The 16320-nt window shown below is 45.5% G+C and overlaps 1 protein-coding gene across 1 annotated transcript in view; it reads right to left on the bottom strand.

Annotated features, from left to right (window-relative positions):
* NDUFA9 (NADH:ubiquinone oxidoreductase subunit A9) overlaps positions 1–16320 on the bottom strand; it is a 164243-nt gene that overhangs the window by 33657 nt on the left and 114266 nt on the right. The window contains exons 9-10 of the mRNA XM_069228426.1: positions 14369–14464; positions 13394–13460 (exon numbers count right to left, since the gene is read on the bottom strand). Of these exons, the coding sequence (XP_069084527.1) occupies positions 13394–13460; positions 14369–14464 (163 nt within the window). The remainder of the gene's footprint in view (positions 1–13393; positions 13461–14368; positions 14465–16320) is intronic.

Genomic DNA, 16320 nt, shown 5'->3' with positions numbered 1-16320 from the left:
AACAAATACTTACCTCCCCTAGGAACTGTGAAAATTGCACTAAGTGTCCACTTTTAAAACAGCTATTTGTGAATAACTTGAAAAGTATACATGCAATTATGATGATTTGAAGTTCCTAAAGTACTTACCTGCAATACCTTTCGAATGAGATATTACATGTAGAATTTGAACCTGTGGTTCTTAAAATAAACTAAGAAAAGATATTTTTCTATACAAAAACCTATTGGCTGGATTTGTCTCTGAGTGTGTGTACCTCATTTATTGTCTATGTGTATGTACAACAAATGCTTAACACTACTCCTTGGATAAGCCTACTGCTCGACCACACTACCACAAAATAGAGCATTAGTATTATCTCTTTTTGCCACTATCTTACCTCTAAGGGGAACCCTTGGACTCTGTGCATGCTATTCCTTACTTTGAAATAGCACATACAGAGCCAACTTCCTACATTGGTGGATCAGCGGTGGGGTACAAGACTTTGCATTTGCTGGACTACTCAGCCAATACCTGATCACACGACAAATTCCAAAATTGTCATTAGAAATTCATTTTTGCAATTTGAAATTTTTCTAAATTCTTAAAAGTCCTGCTAGGGCCTTGTATGTTAAGTCCCTGTTTAGCATTGTCTTTTAGAGTTTAAAAGTTTGTTAAAAGTTTGAAATTAGATTCTAGAAACAGTTTTAGATTCTTTAAAAAGTATTCCAACTCTTAGCAGAATAATGTCTGATACAGAGATGCAGGTGGTGGAACTCGACACCACATCTTACCTCCATCTTAAGATGAGCGAGCTAAGGTCTCTCTGTAATATCAAAAAAATAACCATTGGCTCCAGACCTACCAAAATTCAGCTCCAGGAGCTGTTGGCAGAGTTTGAAAAAGCCAACCCCTCTGATGATGACCTCACAGAGGAAGAAATTAGTGACTTGGAGGCAAATGTCCCTCCTCCAGTCCTAAATAGGGAGAACAGGACCCCTCAAGTCCTGTCTCCAACTGTGTTAGTCAGAAATAGTGAGTCCCTCACAGGAGGGTCCCACATTTCTGAAATCACTGAGGATGCTCTCAGTGAAGATGACCTCCTGTTAGCCAGGATGGCCAGAAGATTGGCTTTAGAGAGACAGCTCCTAGCCATAGAAAGGGAAAGACAAGAGATGGGCCTAGGACCCATCAATGGTGGCAGCAATATAAATAGGGTCAGAGATTCTCCTGACATGTTAAAAATCCCCAAAGGGATTGTGACAAAATATGAAGATGGTGATGACATCACCAAGTGGTTCACAGCTTTTGAGAGGGCTTGTGTAACCAGAAAAGTGAACAGGTCTCACTGGGGTGCTCTCCTTTGGGAAATGTTCACTGGAAAGTGTAGGGATAGACTCCTCACACTCTCTGGAAAAGATGCAGAATCTTATGACCTCATGAAGGGTACCCTGATTGAGGGCTTTGGATTCTCCACTGAGGAGTACAGGATTAGGTTCAGGGGGGCTCAAAAATCCTCGAGCCAGACCTGGGTTGACTTTGTTGACTACTCAGTGAAAACACTAGATGGTTGGATTCAAGGCAGTGGTGTAAGTAATTATGATGGGCTGTACAATTTATTTGTGAAAGAACACCTATTGAGTAATTGTTTCAATGATAAACTGCATCAGCATCTGGTAGACCTAGGACCAATTTCTCCCCAAGAATTGGGAAAGAAGGCGGACCATTGGGTCAAGACAAGGGTGTCCAAGACTTCAACAGGGGGTGACCAAAAGAAAGGGGTTACAAAGACTCCCCAGGGGAAGGGTGATGAGACAACCAAAACTAAAAATAGTAAAGAGTCTTCTACAGGCCCCCAAAAACCTGCACAGGAGGGTGGGCCCAGAGCCTCTTCACAAAACAATGGGTACAAGGGTAAAAACTTTGATCCCAAAAAGGCCTGGTGTCATAGCTGTAAACAGCATGGACACCAAACGGGAGACAAGGCCTGTCCCAAGAAAGGTTCCACTCCAAACTCCCATCCAGGTAACACTGGTATGGCTAGTCTCCAAGTGGGATCAACAGTGTGCCCAGAGCAAATCAGGGTCCACACTGAAGCTACTCTAGTTTCTGAGGGTGGGGTGGATTTAGCCACACTAGCTGTCTGGCCGCCTAACATGCAAAAATACAGACAGCAACTCTTAATTAATGGGACTAGAATAGAGGGCCTGAGGGATACAGGTGCCAGTGTCACCATGGTGACAGAGAAACTGGTTTCCCCTGGCCAATACCTGACTGGAAAAACTTACACAGTCACCAACGCTGACAATCAGAGAAAAGTACATCCCATGGCAATGGTTACTTTAGAATGGGGAGGGGTCAATGGCCTGAAACAGGTGGTGGTCTCCTCAAATATCCCAGTGGACTGTCTGCTTGGAAATGACCTGGAGTCCTCAGCATGGGCTGAGGTAGAACTAAAAACCCATGCAGCAATGCTGGGTATCCCTGAACTGGTGTGTGTGAAAACAATAGCACAATGCAAGGCACAGGGTGAACAAGTAGAGCTGGAGTCTGGAAGAATGGCCCAGCCTACCAAGAGAACAGGAAAGTCAGTTGGGAAACCAACTGCAACACAGCAAAAGAAAGGGAACCTCTCTTCTCAGGAAGAAGTTCTGCCCTCTGAGGGAACTGAGCCTTTGGAGCTTGAACCTTACCAGGTTGAGCTCTTAGGCCCAGGGGGACCCTCAAGGGAGGAGCTGTGTAAGGGACAAGAAACCTGTCCCTCTCTTGAAGGCCTTAGGCAGCAAGCTGCTGAAGAGTCCAAAGGCAAGAAAAATGGAACACATAGGGTCTATTGGGAAGATGGGCTCCTGTACACTGAGGCCAGAGACCCCAAACCTGGTGCCACTAGGAGAGTGGTAGTGCCTCAGCTGTTCAGGAGGTTCATCCTAACATTGGCCCATGACATTCCCCTTGCTGGACATTTGGGACAAACCAAGACGTGGGAGAGGTTAGTCAACCACTTCTACTGGCCCAATATGTCCAACATGGTTAAGGAGTTTTGCCTCTCCTGCCCCACCTGTCAAGCCAGTGGTAAGACAGGTGGGCATCCAAAGGCCCCCCTCATTCCACTTCCAGTGGTGGGGGTTCCCTTTGAAAGAGTGGGTGTGGACATAGTTGGTCCACTAGAACCTCCCACAGCCTCAGGAAACATGTATATCCTGGTAGTAGTGGATCATGCTACCAGGTATCCTGAAGCTATTCCTCTTAGGTCGACTACTGCCCCTGCAGTAGCCAAGGCCCTCATTGGTATCTTTACCAGAGTGGGTTTCCCTAAGGAGGTGGTGTCTGACAGAGGTACCAACTTCATGTCAGCATACCTAAAGCACATGTGGAATGAGTGTGGAGTGACTTATAAATTCACTACACCATACCATCCACAAACTAATGGCTTGGTTGAGAGATTCAACAAGACATTAAAAGGCATGATCATGGGGCTCCCAGAAAAGCTCAAAAGGAGATGGGATGTCCTCTTGCCATGTCTGCTTTTCGCTTACAGAGAGGTGCCACAGAAGGGAGTAGGATTCTCACCCTTTGAATTTCTGTTTGGTCATCCTGTAAGGGGACCACTTGCCCTTGTTAAAGAAGGCTGGGAGAGACCTCTCCATGAGCCTAAACAGGACATAGTGGACTATGTACTTGGCCTTCGCTCTAGAATGGCAGAGTACATGGAAAAGGCAACCAAAAACCTTGAGGCCAGCCAACAGCTCCAGAAGTTTTGGTATGACCAAAAGGCTGCACTGGTTGAGTTCCAACCAGGGCAGAAAGTCTGGGTTCTGGAGCCTGTGGCTCCCAGGGCACTCCAGGACAAATGGAGTGGCCCTTACCCAGTGCTAGAAAGGAAGAGTCAGGTCACCTACCTGGTGGACCTGGGCACAAGCAGGAGCCCCAAGAGGGTGATCCATGTGAACCGCCTTAAGCTCTTCCATGACAGGGCTGATGTGAATCTGTTGATGGTAACAGATGAGGATCAGGAGGCAGAGAGTGAACCTCTCCCTGATCTTCTGTCATCAGACCCAAAAGATGGCACAGTAGATGGAGTGATCTACTCAGACACCCTCTCTGGCCAACAGCAAGCTGATTGTAGGAGAGTCCTACAACAGTTCCCTGAACTCTTCTCCTTAACCCCTGGTCAGACACACCTGTGTACCCATGATGTGGACACAGGAGACAGCATGCCTGTCAAAAACAAAATCTTTAGACAGTCTGACCATGTGAAGGAAAGCATCAAGGTGGAAGTCCACAAGATGCTGGAATTGGGAGTAATTGAGCGCTCTGACAGCCCCTGGGCTAGCCCAGTGGTCTTAGTCCCCAAACCTCACACCAAAGATGGAAAGAAAGAGATGAGGTTTTGTGTGGACTACAGAGGGCTCAATTCTGTCACCAAGACAGATGCTCATCCAATTCCAAGAGCTGATGAGCTCATAGATAAATTAGGTGCTGCCAAATTCTTAAGTACCTTTGACTTGACAGCAGGGTACTGGCAAATAAAAATGGCACCTGGAGCAAAAGAGAAAACAGCATTCTCCACACCTGATGGGCATTATCAGTTTACTGTTATGCCCTTTGGTTTAAAGAATGCCCCTGCCACCTTCCAAAGGTTGGTGAATCAAGTCCTTGCTGGCTTGGAGTCCTTTAGCACAGCTTATCTTGATGATATTGCTGTCTTTAGCTCCACCTGGCAGGACCACCTGGTCCACCTGAAGAAGGTTTTGAAGGCTCTGCAATCTGCAGGCCTCTCTATCAAGGCATCCAAATGCCAGATAGGGCAGGGAACTGTGGTTTACTTGGGCCACCTTGTAGGTGGAGGCCAAGTTCAGCCACTCCAACCCAAGATCCAGACTATTCTGGACTGGGTAGCTCCAAAAACCCAGACTCAAGTCAGGGCATTCCTTGGCTTGACTGGGTATTACAGGAGGTTTGTGAAGGGATATGGATCCATTGTGACAGCCCTCACTGAACTCACCTCCAAGAAAATGCCCAAGAAAGTGAACTGGACTGTGGAATGCCAACAGGCCTTTGACACCCTGAAACAGGCAATGTGCTCAGCACCAGTTCTAAAAGCTCCAGATTATTCTAAGCAGTTCATTGTGCAGACTGATGCCTCTGAACATGGGATAGGGGCAGTTTTGTCCCAAACAAATGATGATGGCCTTGACCAGCCTGTTGCTTTCATTAGCAGGAGGTTACTCCCCAGGGAGCAGCGTTGGAGTGCCATTGAGAGGGAGGCCTTTGCTGTGGTTTGGTCCCTGAAGAAGCTGAGACCATACCTCTTTGGGACTCACTTCCTAGTTCAAACTGACCACAGACCTCTCAAATGGCTGATGCAAATGAAAGGTGAAAATCCTAAACTGTTGAGGTGGTCCATCTCCCTACAGGGAATGGACTTTATAGTGGAACACAGACCTGGGACTGCCCATGCCAATGCAGATGGCCTTTCCAGGTTCTTCCACTTAGAAAATGAAGACTCTCTTGGGAAAGGTTAGTCTCATCCTCTTTCGTTTGGGGGGGGGTTGTGTAAGGAAATGCCTCCTTGGCATGGTTGCCCCCTGACTTTTTGCCTTTGCTGATGCTATGTTTACAATTGAAAGTGTGCTGAGGCCTGCTAACCAGGCCCCAGCACCAGTGTTCTTTCCCTAACCTGTACTTTTGTATCCACAATTGGCAGACCCTGGCATCCAGATAAGTCCCTTGTAACTGGTACTTCTAGTACCAAGGGCCCTGATGCCAAGGAAGGTCTCTAAGGGCTGCAGCATGTCTTATGCCACCCTGGAGACCTCTCACTCAGCACAGACACACTGCTTGCCAGCTTGTGTGTGCTAGTGAGGACAAAACGAGTAAGTCGACATGGCACTCCCCTCAGGGTGCCATGCCAGCCTCTCACTGCCTATGCAGTATAGGTAAGACACCCCTCTAGCAGGCCTTACAGCCCTAAGGCAGGGTGCACTATACCATAGGTGAGGGTACCAGTGCATGAGCATGGTACCCCTACAGTGTCTAAACAAAACCTTAGACATTGTAAGTGCAGGGTAGCCATAAGAGTATATGGTCTGGGAGTCTGTCAAACACGAACTCCACAGCACCATAATGGCTACACTGAAAACTGGGAAGTTTGGTATCAAACTTCTCAGCACAATAAATGCACACTGATGCCAGTGTACATTTTATTGTAAAATACACCACAGAGGGCACCTTAGAGGTGCCCCCTGAAACTTAACCGACTGTCTGTGTAGGCTGACTAGTTCCAGCAGCCTGCCACACCAGAGACATGTTGCTGGCCCCATGGGGAGAGTGCCTTTGTCACTCTGAGGCCAGTAACAAAGCCTGCACTGGGTGGAGATGCTAACACCTCCCCCAGGCAGGAGCTGTAACACCTGGCGGTGAGCCTCAAAGGCTCACCCCTTTGTCACAGCCCAGCAGGGCACTCCAGCTTAGTGGAGTTGCCCGCCCCCTCCGGCCACGGCCCCCACTTTTGGCGGCAAGGCTGGAGGGAACAAAGAAAGCAACAAGGAGGAGTCACTGGCCAGTCAGGACAGCCCCTAAGGTGTCCTGAGCTGAAGTGACTCTAACTTTTAGAAATCCTCCATCTTGCAGATGGAGGATTCCCCCAATAGGGTTAGGATTGTGACCCCCTCCCTTTGGGAGGAGGCACAAAGAGGGTGTACCCACCCTCAGGGCTAGTAGCCATTGGCTACTAACCCCCCAGACCTAAACACGCCCTTAAATTTAGTATTTAAGGGCTACCCTGAACCCTAGAAAATTAGATTCCTGCAACTACAAGAAGAAGGACTGCCTAGCTGAAAACCCCTGCAGAGGAAGACCAGAAGACGACAACTGCCTTGGCTCCAGAAACTCACCGGCCTGTCTCCTGCCTTCCAAAGATCCTGCTCCAGCGACGCCTTCCAAAGGGACCAGCGACCTCGACATCCTCTGAGGACTGCCCCTGCTTCGAAAAGACAAGAAACTCCCGAGGACAGCGGACCTGCTCCAAGAAAAGCTGCAACTTTGTTTCCAGCAGCTTTAAAGAACCCTGCAAGCTCCCCGCAAGAAGCGTGAGACTTGCAACACTGCACCCGGCGACCCGACTCGGCTGGTGGAGATCCAACACCTCAGGAGGGACCCCAGGACTACTCTGATACTGTGAGTACCAAAACCTGTCCCCCCTGAGTCCCCACAGCGCCGCCTGCAGAGGGAATCCCGAGGCTTCCCCTGACCGCGACTCTTTGAATCCAAAGTCCCGACGCCTGGGAGAGACCCTGCACCCGCAGCCCCCAGGACCTGAAGGACCGGACTTTCACTGGAGAAGTGACCCCCAGGAGTCCCTCTCCCTTGCCCAAGTGGAGGTTTCCCCGAGGAACCCCCCCCTTGCCGGCCTGCAGCGCTGAAGAGATCCCGAGATCTCTCATAGACTAACATTGCGAACCCGACGCCTGTTCCTACACTGCACCCGGCCGCCCCCGCGCTGCTGAGGGTGAAATTTCTGTGTGGGCTTGTGTCCCCCCCGGTGCCCTACAAAACCCCCCTGGTCTGCCCTCCGAAGACGCGGGTACTTACCTGCAAGCAGACCGGAACCGGGGCACCCCCTTCTCTCCATTCTAGCCTATGTGTTTTGGGCACCACTTTGAACTCTGCACCTGACCGGCCCTGAGCTGTTGGTGTGGTGACTTTGGGGTTGCTCTGAACCCCCAACGGTGGGCTACCTTGGACCAAGAACTAAGCCCTGTAAGTGTCTTACTTACCTGGTTAACCTAACAAATACTTACCTCCCCTAGGAACTGTGAAAATTGCACTAAGTGTCCACTTTTAAAACAGCTATTTGTGAATAACTTGAAAAGTATACATGCAATTATGATGATTTGAAGTTCCTAAAGTACTTACCTGCAATACCTTTCGAATGAGATATTACATGTAGAATTTGAACCTGTGGTTCTTAAAATAAACTAAGAAAAGATATTTTTCTATACAAAAACCTATTGGCTGGATTTGTCTCTGAGTGTGTGTACCTCATTTATTGTCTATGTGTATGTACAACAAATGCTTAACACTACTCCTTGGATAAGCCTACTGCTCGACCACACTACCACAAAATAGAGCATTAGTATTATCTCTTTTTGCCACTATCTTACCTCTAAGGGGAACCCTTGGACTCTGTGCATGCTATTCCTTACTTTGAAATAGCACATACAGAGCCAACTTCCTACAGTTCTTGAATGGTAAATGCTTGAATTTCACTCACTCTTCTTAGAGATGTGATGGCAATTAAAAATGCAACTTTCCACGTTAAGTATTGCATTTCACAAGAGTGCATGGGCTCAAAAGGTGGACCCATGAGTCGTGTTAAGACAATGTTGAGGTTCCATGAAGGAACTGGTGGTGTTCTTGGTGGTGTAATTCTCTTTAGGCCTTCCATAAACGCTTTTATGACTGGTATCTTAAACAATGAAGTTGAGTGCGTAATTTGCAGGTAAGCTGAAATTGCCGTAAGATGTATTTTAATGGAAGAGAAAGCTAGCTTAGATTTTTGCAAATGTAGTAAGTATCCTACTATCTCTTTTGCAGATGCGTGTAAAGGTTGAATTTGATTATTATGGCAGTAATAAACAAATCTTTTCCACTTATTTGCATAGCAGTGTCTAGTGGTAGGTTTTCTAGCTTGTTTTATGACCTCCATACATTCCTGTGTGAGGTCTAAGTGCCCGAATTCCAGGAGTTCAGGAGCCAAATTGCTAGATTCAGCGATGCTGGATTTGGATGTCTGATATGCTGTTTGTGTTGTGTTAACAGATCTGGTCTGTTTGGCAGTTTGACATGAGGTACTACTGAAAGGTCTAGTAGTGTTGTGTACCAAGGTTGCCTTGCCCATGTTGGTGCTATTAGTATGAGTTTGAGTTTGTTTTGACTCAACTTGTTTACTAGATATGGAAGAAGTGGGAGAGGGGGAAAAGCGTACGCAAATATCCCTGACCAGTTCATCCATAGTGCAATGCCCTGAGACTGATGTTGTGGGTACCTGGATGCGAAGTTTTGGCATTTTGAGTTTTCTTTTGTTGCAAATAGATCTATTTGTGGCGTTCCCCACATTTTGAAGTAAGTGTTCAGTATTTGGGGGTGAATTTCCCATTCATGGATCTGTTGGTGATCCCGAGAGAGATTGTCTGCTAACTGATTCTGAATCCCTGGAATAAATTGCGCTATTAGGCGAATGTGGTTGTGAATCGCCCAATGCCATATTTTTTGTGTTAGGAGACACAACTGTGTCGAGTGTGTTCCTCCCTGTTTGTTTAGGTAATACATTGTTGTCATGTTGTCTGTTTTGACAAGAGTGTATTTGTGGGTTATTATGGGTTGAAATGCTTTCAGCGCTAGAAACACAGCTAACAGTTCTAAGTGGTTTATATGAAACTGTCTTTGCTGAATGTCCCATTGTCCTTGGATGCTGTGCTGATTGAGGTGTGCTCCCCACCCTGTCATGGATGCATCTGTCGTTATTACGTATTGTGGCACTGGGTCTTGAAAAGGCCGCCCTTGGTTTAAATTTATACTGTTCCACCATTGAAGCGAGATGTATGTTTGGCGGTCCATCAACACCAGATCTAGAAGTTGACCCTGTGCCTGTGACCACTGTGATACTAGGCACTGTTGTAAGGGCCGCATGTGCAACCTTGCGTTTGGGACAATGGCTATGCATGAGGACATCATGCCTAGGAGTTTCATTACTAATTTGACCTGTATCTTTTGGTTTGGATACATGGCTTGTATTACATTGTGGAATGTTTGGACTCTTTGTGGACTTGGAGTGGCAATTCCTTTTACTGTGTTGATTGTTGCTCCTAGGTATTGCTGTGTTTGACACGGCAGAAGGTGTGACTTTGAGTAATTGATTGAGAAACCTAGTTTGTGTAGGGTTTCTATGACATAATTTGTGTGTTGTGAACACTGTATTTGCGTGTTGGTTTTGATTAACCAATCGTCTAGGTACGGGAACACATGTATTTGCTGCCTTCTGATATGTGCAGCTACTACTGCTAGACATTTTGTAAAAACTCTTGGCGCAGTCGTTATTCCGAATGGCAACACTTTGAATTGGTAATGTATCCCTTGGAATACAAACCTTAGGTACTTTCTGTGTGAAGGATGTATTGGTATATGGAAATATGCATCCTTTAGATCCAGTGTTGTCATGTAGTCTTGTTGTTTGAGCAGTGGGATTACTTCTTGTAATGTAACCATGTGAAAGTGGTCTGATTTGATGTATGTATTTAATATTCTGAGATCTAGTATAGGTCTTAGAGTTTTGTCTTTTTTGGGTATCAGAAAGTACAGTGAGTAAACTCCTGTGTTTAGTTCTTGTTTTGGTACTAATTATATTGCCTCTTTTTGGAGCAATGCTTGAACTTCTAATCCTAGAAGATTTATATGTTGTTTTGACATACTGTGTGTTTTCGGTGGGACTGTTGGAGGGAATTCGAGAAATTCTATGCAATAACCATGCTGGATAATTGCTAGTACCCAAGTATCTGTTGTTATCTCCTCCCAATGTTTGTAAAATTGGCTTAGTCTTCCCCCCCACAGGTGTATTGTGATGGGGATGTGTGACTTGTAAGTCACTGCTTATTTTGAGGACTTTTGGGGCTTTGGAATTTTCCTCTATTTTTTGGGAATTGTGCCCCTCTATATTGCCCCCGAAAACTTCCCCGCTGATATTGGCTTTGGTAAGTGGGCCTTGTTTGTGATGTTGTGGCTTCTGTAGGTTGTCCTCGAAACCCTCCCCTAAAAGGTGTTTTGCGAAATGTGCCTCTGCTCTGCGGGGAGTAGAGTGCACCCATGGCTTTTGCTGTATCAGTGTCTTTCTTGAGTTTATCAATAGCAGTGTCGACTTCCGGCCCAAACAACTGCTGTTCATTAAATGGCATATTTAGCACGGCTTGTTGAATTTCCGGCTTGAAACCGAACGTACGCAGCCATGCGTGCCTTCTTATTGTTATTGCAGTATTTACTGTCCCTGCAGCCGTATCTGCTGCATCCATTGAAGACCGTATCTGATTATTAGAGATACTTTGTCCTTCTTCCACCACTTGTTGTGCTCTTTTTTGGAACTCCTTGGGTAAGTGTTCTATCAAATGTTGCATCTCATCCCAGTGAGCGCTATCATATCTTGCCAAAAGTGCTTGTGAATTGGCAATGCGCCATTGGTTTGCTGCTTGTGCTGCAACCCTTTTGCCCGCAGCATCAAATTTGCGACTCTCTTTGTCTGGAGGTGGTGCGTCCCCCGAGGTATGAGAGTTTGCTCTCTTACGAGCTGCCCCGACAACTACTGAGTCTGGCGTTAACTGGGTTGTAATATAAAAAGGATCTGTTGGCGGTGGCTTGTACTTTTTCTCCACCCTTGGAGTTATGGCTCGGCCTTTAACAGGATCCTGAAAGATTTGTTTTGAATGTTTTAGCATTCCTGGGAGCATAGGTAGTCTTTGGTATTGGCTATGAGTGGAGGATAGCGTGTTAAGCAAAAAGTCATCCTCAATTGGTTCGGAATGCAAGGTGACGTTATGGAAAGCAGCTGCCCTTGCGATCACCTGTGTGTAAGATGTACTGTCCTCAGGAGGGGACGGCCTGGCAGGGTACGAGTCTGGGCTGTTGTCCGATACTGGAGCATCGTAAAGGTCCCATGCATCGGGATCATCTTGACTCATGGCAGTATGAGTCGGGGAGTGCATCAGTGGAGGAGTTGCTACTGGTGATGTGTGCACTGATGGTGGTGGAGACGGTGGTGGAGTTGTTTTCTTTGCCACCTTTGCCTGTGGCTCCTTGTCCTTTTTTTGAAAGGCAAGTTTTCTTTTTATTTTAATTGGGGGAAGAGTGGTTATCCTCCCTGTGTCTTGATGAATGTGGAGCCTCCTTTGAGTATAGTCTGGCTCTACAGCTTGAAGTTCCTCTCCAAATCTATGTTTTTGCATTTGGGAGGACAATCCTTGTTCCTCTGTATAGGAACCTGTTTTCGGCTCCGAGGCTGGATGTTTCGAAACCGAAACTTTTTTGGACGTCTTTTTAGGCTCCGAAGAAACCTTTGTAATTTTCGGCGTGGTGGTTTCTCTGTGCCGAATTTGTTCAGTGCCGCTGTCACGGTGGCGAAATTTCTCTGAGCCGATGTCTCGGGTCCGAGATTGCTGTGTGGCGGTATCTCGACCGGAGTCGGATGACTTCGACACCAGCGTGCCCTTTTTCGGTGCCTTGGCTCGGTCACCTATTTTTTGGGTTAAGCCATGGCCTGTTGGCGGTGGCGTCCCCTGGGCTTTTGTTGACTTCTCGTGAGTCTTATGTTTCGACGTCTTACTCACGGTTTTCGGCATTTCTTCGGCCTCGAGCTCTTCCGAGTCCGACTCGTGGATAGAGAAAGCTTCCTCTTCCTCCTCGAAAAGCTCTTATCCTGTCGGCGTCGACGCCATCTGCAGTCTTCTGGCTCTTCGGTCTCTAAACGTCTTTCTGGACCGAAACGCTCGACAGGCCTCACAAGTATCTTCCTTGTGCTCTGGGGACAAGCACAAGTTACAGACCAGATGCTGATCCGTATACGGATACTTGTTACGGCATTTTGGACAGAAGCGGAATGGAGTCCGTTCCATCAGCCTTGAAGTCACACGTGGCCGGGCCGACCAGGCCCCGAAGGGGGATCGAAAAAACCCTGAAGGGCCACTGGAGCTCTTCAAAATTAGGTGTCAATCTGTTGTAACTAACCCGATACCGAACGCAAACAATACCGACGTTTTTTCCGAGATTCTAACTAACTTTCCGACCCGAAACACGGAGCGAAAAGGAACACGTCCGAACCCGATGGCGGAAAAAAAACAATCTAAGATGGAGTCGACGCCCATGCGCAATGGAGTCGAAATGGGAGGAGTCCCTCGGTCTCGTGACTCGAAAAGACTTCTTCGAAGAAAAACAACTTGTAAGACTCCGAGCCCAACACCAGATGGCGGGATGTGCACAGCATGTGTATCTGCAGCTAAACATGCCATCGAACATATATATACACACACACACACACACACACACACACAAAAAACACATATACAAAGAGAGAAATACTTCTTATCCCATTTGTTTGGATGCAGTTTGGTACATGTGCAGATCACGTCTTTGTAGATTAAAAAAAAAAGACTTTGTGAAGACATTTTCTTTTAACAGTGAAATATTTCTCTGTGCTAAAACGATTTAAGGGATCCTGAACATAACCCCAGATTATCACCGATTATTAATTTTAGTGAGGATTTTAATGGTGATCTTAATCTAATATACATACACCATAAAGCTATACAGGATTTAGGAAAAAAAATATGGTTAGGCAGAATGACATGAGAAGGATAATAGTTTTTACACCTACCCGATCGATCTTATCTCGTGATGTCCATGGCTCAAAGGGATTCAATTCAAAAAACCTTGCAACTAAACTGTGAATTAAAGCAACATTGGACATTTGTAAAAATAATAAATCTGATTAGACAGTAACTAATACAAGATCTTATGTAATTTGTCTTCCTTTCACTGAAAACATAAAAGTGGGTGGGTGCATGGGTGGCATGATGACATCATAAAGAGTTTTTAGCTTTGTGAAAAGTTGTATATTTAGTTTTATCTTTAATTAAGCTGAATCTCCGTTTTATGTGAATGTTTTGGTATATAGTGTTGTTCTTAACCAGTTTTAAAATATAAAAGCACAATAAAGTTAAAAAAAAAAAAAAAAAAAGATTTTATTTCCTCCATTCAAAATGTAGCAGTACAGCCACAAGCTCTCAAAAACACACAATATCTAAGTTTTGCACTTACCAGAGTTATACAATGCTGCAGAGGGTTAGGACATACATCTTTCATATTGACCAGATTGACTAACATTGGTGATCTAATATGTGACTTAAAATGATGACCTTGTGCATAGAGACAAGTGCCCATGGAAACACAACTGCCACTGTTAGTGCTCAGAACAACAACATGGCGCAAATAACACATTCACCGGTGCTACTAAATAGGTCTACACAACCATTATCCCACAACTTACTCCAAGTTTCATGCTATTTCACAGTCATATGCAAGCAAGCTATCAAACATCTTCTATATGTTTGTCATCCACAGGCCTGCATGTAGACTTTCCTCCACTCTTTCTTGGTTTATGTGAGAAGTTCGAATACTTTGTGTCAACAGGCTTGAAGGAGTCGACTAGAACATTTACAGACGACAAGTATAAAAACCTGCTGGATCAATTGTTGTGTTTTTGAGGTGGTTTGATAATTATGACCTCAACTGCAGTGCTGCAGAATTCAATTATTTTACTTGACTAATTAAAGACCAAGAATTCACTTACTGATAAAGAGGACGGGGTATTGGATAAGCGATGAAAGGCCTGTGAGCAACAGCAAACAGATATTGGACCAAGTCATGAAGAAGATATCGGTTAGGCCTAAAAAATAAAACAATGCAAGTATTTAATGCACACATATTGGGGGACAGGACGAGATAGAACAGGGCAAAATCGGTACAAGATTTCAGATATAGAATTAGCACACAGGCACCATCCAATACAAAAAAAAGAATGTTACAGGAACTGTGAAAATACACAACAATTCTGCTGTTATTTCATTCTTTCATATTTTAAGCTATGTTCAAAACATAAGCTAATAATGGCCGTCTAGTTGGTTATCTGGCTTATGAAATGTTTACTGTGGAGAGAATGAAAATTGTGAACGAAATACCTCCATTCATAAAGGCCAGGTTAATTTCTTGTACTAGTAGCCTTAAGTCAACCTTCCACTAACTCCTCATGTATGAAAATTGGCGATTTAGAGGCCCAGAAGCATACACAGCCCCAGCTGCAGCTAGGCATTGCAGGCCACTAATTACAGCACCCTCCATTCCCATGGCGTTGGAGTGTGGGTCAACTGAGTAATGCCAACTTCGGCATAGCAAACAATTGTCACTATGGTGAACAACTTGTACTTGTTGGGATTTCTAGGCCTGCTCTATAATTTCTGAGAGTATTTCAACAGCACCCAAAGTTCGAATTTTTAGAAGGAGGCTGTAGGCATTACATTATGAAAAAGACGAATACTTCTAACCAAAAAAATTGGCAAAGTTGAAACAAACTGAGTCTCTCATCTTAAGCTGACATTTATGGCATGAGGCATGGTCAGTAGCTGAAGTGGTCACTTTATTCAATTCAATTCAGTTGTTTTTTTGTATAGCACATAGATACTCGACCGGTCCTCCCAGCGCTTATTACAACCACTCCTGCGGAATATCTAATGAACCTTTTGAGTCAAAGCCAGATTCAAAACCAGACTTCAGAAAAGGAAAGTTTTAAAAAGTTTTCTGAAGCAGCCTTCCGACTCCTGACTTCTGTGGGAAACAGGAAGGCTGTTCCAAAGCATGGGAGCCCGTTACGCAAAGGAGTGGCCACTGCTTCTCACTCTGTTGATCCTGGGCACCAGCAGGATTCTTAGACTACCGGAATGAAGAGACCTCCTAGGGACATACAAGGTAAGTGGGTTCTGGATGATGAGAGGGCCTTTCCCGTGAGGGCCTTTCCCGTGGACAGCCTGATGCGCGATGCATAGGGCCTTAAAATAGATTCCTTTTTTTAACGACAAGGCAGTGAAAGGCTGCTAGGGCTGTATTTTGTGACCAACTCTGGCTGCGGCATTCTGGACCACTTGGAGTCTTTTTGTCACAGATTTTTTAAACTCCCTAAATAGAGTCTAGATGTGTATTCATTAGGTACTGTACCACTACCCTCCTAGCAGGTTGTGGTAACGAATGTAAGAATTGTCGGAGGGATCTCAGGATGACAAAATAGGAACCTGTATGTTTTCTGAAATGTAATTCCATCATGAGATTGTCATCAACCCAGAAACCCAATTTTTTTACTGCTTGGGCAGCCTGAGGTAATTCATCTAGTTGTTCGGGCCATGATAGTTCCAGCCATCTTGACCTGTTGCTGCCTACCACAAGGACATCTGCTATGTCAGCATTGAGTTTTAGACTGCTTGTGGACATCCAGATTGTAACCTCTTTGAGGCACGACTGAAGATGATTGGAGGCTCGGCTGATATCTGGTGTAAGGGCCATGATAATCTGTGTATCATCTGTGTATGATACTAGGGCAAGACCATGTGACCGTACAATTTCTGCTCGGGGAAGTATATACAAATTAAAAAAAGTGGGGCTTAGTGAGAAGCCCTGTGGGACTCCATACTGTAGGGGATGAACAGCTGCGTATAGTGAATCTTCGCACACTTGGAAGCTCCTGTTGACCAAGAA

The sequence above is a fragment of the Pleurodeles waltl genome, chromosome 4_1, assembly GCF_031143425.1.
Source record: "Pleurodeles waltl isolate 20211129_DDA chromosome 4_1, aPleWal1.hap1.20221129, whole genome shotgun sequence".
NCBI lineage: Eukaryota > Metazoa > Chordata > Amphibia > Caudata > Salamandridae > Pleurodeles > Pleurodeles waltl.
The sequence above is the reverse complement of the archived record's forward strand: the minus strand, read 5'-3'. Positions and strand labels throughout refer to the sequence as shown.